General features: G+C 47.7%; 1 protein-coding gene across 1 annotated transcript in view; it reads right to left on the bottom strand.

Annotated features, from left to right (window-relative positions):
* PLK1 (polo like kinase 1) overlaps positions 1-6,846 on the bottom strand; it is a 592,954-nt gene that overhangs the window by 478,825 nt on the left and 107,283 nt on the right. Inside the window, exon 5 of the mRNA XM_044089232.1 lies at positions 5,887-5,906. Within this exon, the coding sequence (XP_043945167.1) occupies positions 5,887-5,906 (20 nt within the window). The remainder of the gene's footprint in view (positions 1-5,886; positions 5,907-6,846) is intronic.

Raw genomic sequence — 6,846 nt, 5'->3', positions numbered from 1 at the left:
TTTGTTTTAAAAAAAAGGAGCATGTTTCAACTTTTTGTGGGTGTATTTTGATCTTTGGGGTTCTGTGCTTTTTTTGATTTGTCTTTTTTTTTTTAAAATTTTTTGAAAATTTTCCAGGGTTTTTTTTTTCTTTTTTGTTTCTAAAATACTGAATAAGACATTTTACTTGGTCTTCATCCTTATTAGCAGAGAAGCTGATGACAGGCCAGAGTTTTTTTTTTTTTTCTCTCCTCAGGCCTGTAGTCTAAATATTTGCAGTCCTGTAGAAGCCGCGGTTGATCCTTTATGTATCTGACCTTTTTGTTTTGGGTTGTGGATATTTTTTGAAATAGAGGTATTGTTGAGGTCTCCATTGATGAAATGTGTAATTCCTTGCCATTCTTGCCTACCTAAGCCACTACTTTTTTTATTAGTAAGTTCACTTAAACTGTAACCTTTTCTGTCGTGGGCAACTGCAAGCTTGCTTAGTTCACTTCCATACGTTTATGTAGATCACTGTTGCTGTAGTATGTAGGGAAATCAGCCGTAGCCACAGATATTTTGGCATAGGCTGTCTCTTCCTAAGCATACCACATATGTCTATATCCTGGTTAAAAGGAGCAGTCTGCCTTTTTTTGCTAGAGGTGTAGGGTATATTTTACGGAAAGAGTTTGTGGTTTCTTAGCCTGATCTCGGCCTCAGATGACTGCTGTGTACAGAACTCCTATTAGTAATTGTCATTTGTGTGAATTTCTAAGAACTTTTATTTGCCCTATGGCATACCTTGTGTGGGTTTGCAAAAGCTTTGTAACTTCAGGTGTCACATCTTATAAAAGATGTGTATTGAGCCCTTCTCCACTACCAGGTTGTTTGCATTCAGGTGGAAACCCAGTAGGAGTCGAGAAGCCTCTCTTGGAGCAGAAGCTAGATGTGGTTACTCAAGCTTCAGTATAGGATCTGATACGGAGATGGTCCTTGGCTTCCAAACAAAATCTGTAGAAAATTACCTTAAGAAATGCAACAGTAAAAGGACTTTGAAGCCAGATGGTGGTGGAGCAGAAGATCACTTCCATTGTTTTTGATGAGTCTATGATGCTATAACTAGTGAGGGTTTCCCAGCTCTTGGGCTTTTGATCTGTGTTAGCTGCTGTCCTCTATCATTTAACTGATCCCTTGCAGCGTGGATAATGGATTCCTCTAGATATTTTGAGATGTGGCTTTTGCTAAAACTATTCAGTCTTCTGCATAGAATTTGATGGTTCTGACTGATAAGGAACTGACTGTTAAGACTTTAGTCTGTGTGTGTCGGTCTGTGTGTGTGTGTCGGTCTGTGTGTGTGTCGGTCTGTGTGTGTGTGTCGGTCTGTGTGTGTGTGTGTCGGTCTGTGTGTGTGTGCCGGTCTGTGTGTGTGTGTGTGCCGGTCTGTGTGTGTGTGTGTGCCGGTCTGTGTGTGTGTGTGTCGGTCTGTGTGTGTGTGTGTCGGTCTGTGTGTGTGTGTGTCGGTCTGTGTGTGTGTGTGTGTCGGTCTGTGTGTGTGTGTGTGTGTGTGTGTGTGTGTGTCGGTCTGTGTGTGTGTGTGTGTGTGTGTGTGTGTCGGGTCTGTGTGTGTGTATGTCGGTCTGTGTGTGTGTCGGTCTGTGTGTGTGTGTCGGTGCCGGTCTGTGTGTGTGTGTCGGTGCCGGTCTGTGTGTGTGTGTCGGTGCCGGTCTGTGTGTGTGTGTGTGTCGGTGCCTGTGTGTGTGTCGGTCGGTGCGTGTGTGTGTGTGTCGGTCGGTGCGTGTGTGTCGGTCGGTGCGTGTGTGTGTGTGTCGGTCGGTGTGTGTGTCGGTCGGTGTGTGTGTCGGTCGGTGTGTGTGTCGGTCGGTGTGTGTGTCGGTCGGTGTGTGTGTGTGTGTGTGTGTGTGTGTGTCGGTCTGTGTGTGTGTGTGTGTGTGTGTGTGTGCCGGTCTGTGTGTGTGTGTGTGTGTGTGTGTGTCGGTGTGTGTCGTGTGCGTGTGTGTCGGTCGGTGCGTGTGTGTGTGTCGGTCGGTGCGTGTGTGTGTGTCGCTCGGTGCGTGTGTGTGTGTGCCGGTCGGTGTGTGTGTCGGTCTGTGTGTGTGTACAGTGTGTGTGTGTGTGTGTGTGTCGGTCGGTGTGTGTGTGTGTCGGTCGGTGTGTGTGTGTGTGTGTGTCGGTCGGTGTGTGTGTGTGTGTGTCGGTCGGTGTGTGTGTGTCGGTCGGTGTGTGTGTGTGTGTGTCGGTCGGTGTGTGTGTGTGTGTGTCGGTCGGTGTGTGTGTGTGTGTGTCGGTCGGTGTGTGTGTGTGTGTGTGTGTGTGTCGGTCGGTGTGTGTGTGTGTCGGTCGGTGTGTGTGTGTCGGTCGGTGTGTGTGTGTGTGTGTCGGTCGGTGTGTGTGTGTGTGTCGGTCGGTGTGTGTGTGTGTGTGTCGGTCGGTGTGTGTGTGTGTGTGTCGGTGTGTGTGTGTGTGTCGGTCGGTCTGTGTGTGTGTGTGTGTCGGTCTGTGTGTGTGTGTGTCGGTCGGTGTGTGTGTGTGTCGGTCGGTGTGTGTGTCGGTGTGTGTGTGTGTGTGTGTCGGTCGGTGTGTGTGTGTCGGTCGGTCTCTGTGTGTGTGTGTCGGTCGGTCTGTGTGTGTGTGTGTCGGTCGGTCTGTGTGTGTGTGTGTGTCGGTCGGTCGGTCTGTGTGTGTGTGTCGGTCGGTCTGTGTGTGTGTGTCGGTCGGTCGGTCTGTGTGTGTGTGTGTCGGTCGGTCTGTGTGTGTGGTCTGTGTGTGTGTCTGTGTGTCGGTCGGTCGGTGTGTGTGTGTGTGTGTCGGTCGGTGTGTGTGTGTGTCGGTCGGTGTGTGTGTCGGTCGGTGTGTGTGTGTGTGTGTCGGTCGGTGTGTGTGTGTGTGTGTGTGTGTGTGTCGGTCGGTGTGTGTGTGTGTGTGTGTGTGTGTGTGTCGGTCGGTGTGTGTGTGTCGGTCGGTGTGTGTGTGTGTGTCGGTCGGTGTGTGTGTGTGTCGGTGTGTGTGTGTGTCGGTGTGTGTGTGTGTCGGTCGGTGTGTGTGTGTGTCGTGTGTGTGTCGTGTGTGTGTCGGTCGTGTGTGTGTGTCGGTCGTGTGTGTGTGTCGGTCGTGTGTGTGTGTCGGTCGTGTGTGTGTGTCGGTCGTGTGTGTGTGTGTGTGTGTGTCGGTCGGTGTGTGTGTGTGTGTGTCGGTCGGTGTGTGTGTGTGTGTGTGTCGGTCGGTCGGTGTGTGTGTGTGTGTGTGTCGGTCGGTGTGTGTGTGTGTGTGTGTCGGTGTGTGTGTGTGTGTGTCGGTGTGTGTGTGTGTGTCGGTGTGTGTGTGTGTGTGTGTGTGTGTGTGTCGGTGTGTGTGTGTCGGTGTGTGTGTGTCGGTGTGTGTGTGTCGGTGTGTGTGTGTCGGTGTGTGTGTGTCGGTGTGTGTGTGTCGGTGTGTGTGTGTCGGTGTGTGTGTCGGTCGGTGTGTGTGTGTGTCGGTGTGTGTGTGTGTGTGTGTGTGTCGGTCGGTGTGTGTGTGTGTGTGTGTGTGTCGGGTGTGTGTGTGTGTCGTGTGTGTGTGTGTGTCGGTGTGTGTGTGTGTCGGTGTGTGTGTGTGTGTGTGTCGGTGTGTGTGTGTGTGTGTGTGTGTGTCGGTCGGTGTGTGTGTGTGTGTGTGTCGGTGTGTGTGTGTGTGTGTGTCGGTGTGTGTGGGTCGGTGTGTGTGTGTGTGTGTGTGTGTGTGTGTCGGTCGGTGTGTGTGTGTGTGTGTGTGTGTCGGTGTGTGTGTGTGTGTGTGTGTGTGTGTGTGTGTGTGTGTGTCGGTCGGTGTGTGTGTGTGTGTGTGTGTGTGTCGGTCGGTCTGTGTGTGTGTCACTCATCCTAAGGATAAGACTGGATTGCAGATGTGCATCCAGTAGGCAAAGCCCAAGTGGCAATTCTCCTCTTTTTCCTGGAAGAGGGGATGCAAGAGCAGAAAGTCCACTTTGTATGCCATATAGCCCCCATTCCTATGACTAAGTCTTGCACCTTCACTTGGTGTAGTCAGACTCTTAAGAAGTTGAAGAGCTTTTTGTTATGAGGCATAGCTTGTATAGCATTTCTTTGTGTGGTACTTCGCTTTGGGCACTCTGCTCTGAGGATTAGCTTATTCCTAGAAGACATTTAAGACTTGGCATATGTTTCCCAGATGTTCTTAGCACTAATGTTGCTTGTGCAACATTCTGCAAGTCTCCCCTGGACCCCCCCCCCCAGTCTCATTTGAGGAGGGTTTAATGACGAAACACTTCAAATGGGAACCCATGGTGAGGTCAGAACGAAAAAAAAAATAACTGGATTTGCTGAGCCTGCGTGAGTCAAAGCCCACTGATGTACTCCCTGCCAGTATTCAAGGCTTTTGGTAATTTCCTTCAAGGCATCATCTTTAGGGCTGGAGATCTAACAGCTTCTGCAAGAATCACTGGACTTTCAGTATGTATGCATGCAACAATCAAAAGGACACTGCTATGGATTAATTTCTTTGTACTAGGGGCTCCAAATTGGTTCTGACCTCAAACCTCTCCCACCCTACAGGGAGAATAAAATACTGGATAGGTTGGGGGTGTTCCACACACTAGCCATCCCTGCCTTCAGATCTTAGTCACCTGATCCACATGACAAAATTTCAAGTACAGGTCCAAAGAAAGTGAACCAGCTTCAGTGATTAGATGAGACTCTGATAATTCAGATTTCCAAGTTGGTCCATGTGACACATTTAGGTGGGTCAGACATTTCAAATATGAGTAGAACACTATTTTACAGTTGTTCCATGTTTATCATTAGAAAACAGGCTTATTAGAGCATTCAGTCCCTGCCAGAGGATGTTAAAGGTCCCCCTAAGAAATTTTCAAAGAAAAAGAAATGGATTTGCTTGGACAAAAAAGTGCTTTAACTGTTAAACCGACATCGAGCAAGAAGTTGGCCAGGCAGAAAGCCTTCACAAAAAGGTAGAAGTGTAATAAAAGGTTGAGGGTGGGAATGCCTTGTGGCAGTGGCTCCACAGGGTTCTGTGTGATCACGATTATGCCCAAGACAGACTTCCCACTTGCTTGCCTCTTCTCCCATTTTTTGGGATGTTTACTGACTGTTCAGAACAAAATGAGATTACATTTCTGGACATTTCTTATTACAGTATAAAATTCAAGACCCTTTCTCCTCCTTATGGGGATACTTTACATTATGGCAGATCATGTGAAGTTGACCTTACCCTTTCACCACCTCCATGCTTAGAGCCATTTATTCACATTCACGTTCTCTTGTCCCATAAGTAGAACAGCCATGGAGACCTACTTGGCAATCAAGTAAACCTGTAAGTGCTCAAGTTGGGAATCTTCATTCTGTATTCTCTTATTGATGCAAAGAGTATTAATGGTCACTTTGGACATCAGCTTGCCTGTTTGCATGTTTCATTATTCAGAGCAGCAGAGATTCCTTAAGTTTAGGGCAGGGAACTTCCATATAGTGTTCTTCCCCTTTGGGCTGTTCACTGTTCCCATTATGTTTACAAGATTCTGGCCCTAGCAGTGGCATTTCTAAGGCACCATGGGCATCCATCATCTACCTGTAACTGGGTTATTGCCTTCTACAGGCTTAACTCTGAGGAAGAACTGCAGGTAACTCTCCAGTTCATCCTCTGCTGCCTCAAACTTTGGGACTTTTCCCTGAATGCGAGTTCTGTTTGTACCAAACACATCTGAGGCTTTTCTTGGAGCCATTCTGGGCTTTGCCTTGGTCAGTGCCTTCTTACAGTCAAGATATCTTGGGGACTCCTGTTGTCATGGTTGCCCTCTGAAACTCTTAGGGTTTGACATCTGTCACCTCATGATGTCTTTGGCAAATTACTTATGTAAATAATTTACTGGTGTCTGAAAGAGCAAGGGAAAACAGCATTTACACCCCTTTGAGAAGGAGCTACTGGTCCTGCCATGCATGTATAAGAAATTTTGCCTGCTGGGCTTCTCAAGACATGGGTATAGGATGTGATTCCTTTTCAACCCTTCCACGCACTGTGTGTGCACGCGCGTCTGTCAGTCACACACACTTGTGCACTCTTTTTAAAATCTGAACCTAATAACATGTATGCATTCAAGGTCCATATTCAGGGAAGTCCTGAACAGGGGAAGCAAAATAGTACCACCAAGGAAATGGTAGTAATATACTGGCTTTCTGTTCACAAAACTAGTTTGGCAACCAGGAATCCTTAATACAGACACTACCACACTTGTTTTTATAAACAAGTAAGGGGTACCCACTCCCTCTGCTGACCAGCCAAGTCTTGGAGCATCCTGCGTATCCTTGGGAGAATGCTGACCATCGATCATTTAGTGGTATCAGAGAAGAATCATTCAAAGGGTTAACAGAAAAGGGGTACAATACATTTTTTTTCATTTCTTAGACAAGTGCCAACTCCAAAGCTTCCACACAAACCTTCAGTGTTGAAGGCAAGAGAACATAGGGCATGTGATTTGCTATGAAGTTGTGTATTCCATTTGTGCACTCCCCACTCTTTTGCTATCCAGAGTACTATAGAAGGTGAGGGTTAAGAGACCCAGGATGATGCTGGCCCCTTTTTGTCCCAGACTGCAATGGGAGCTGGTAATATGAGTGAACCCCCCCCCCCCCCATAGACCCTTTCTCTAGTAGTACACCACCCGATCCAGAATCTGCACTTACTGGTGCACTTAAATATTTAAGGCTGGAGACAGACTCCTGGTTGCTCTGAGCTCATTCCTATCAAGCACTTGTTGTTTTGGGAACATGCTAGAAGTTATGAATTCTAATACTAAGAATTTGCATTTGACAGCTTGGTGAAATTTCTCCATTTGTTGCAACAAGAATCATCCAGCAGGGCAGC

The sequence above is a fragment of the Protopterus annectens genome, chromosome 12.part0 (genome assembly GCF_019279795.1).
Source record: "Protopterus annectens isolate FY-2018-M chromosome 12.part0, PAN1.0, whole genome shotgun sequence".
NCBI lineage: Eukaryota > Metazoa > Chordata > Ceratodontiformes > Protopteridae > Protopterus > Protopterus annectens.
This window is presented reverse-complemented; position numbering and strand designations above follow the sequence as displayed.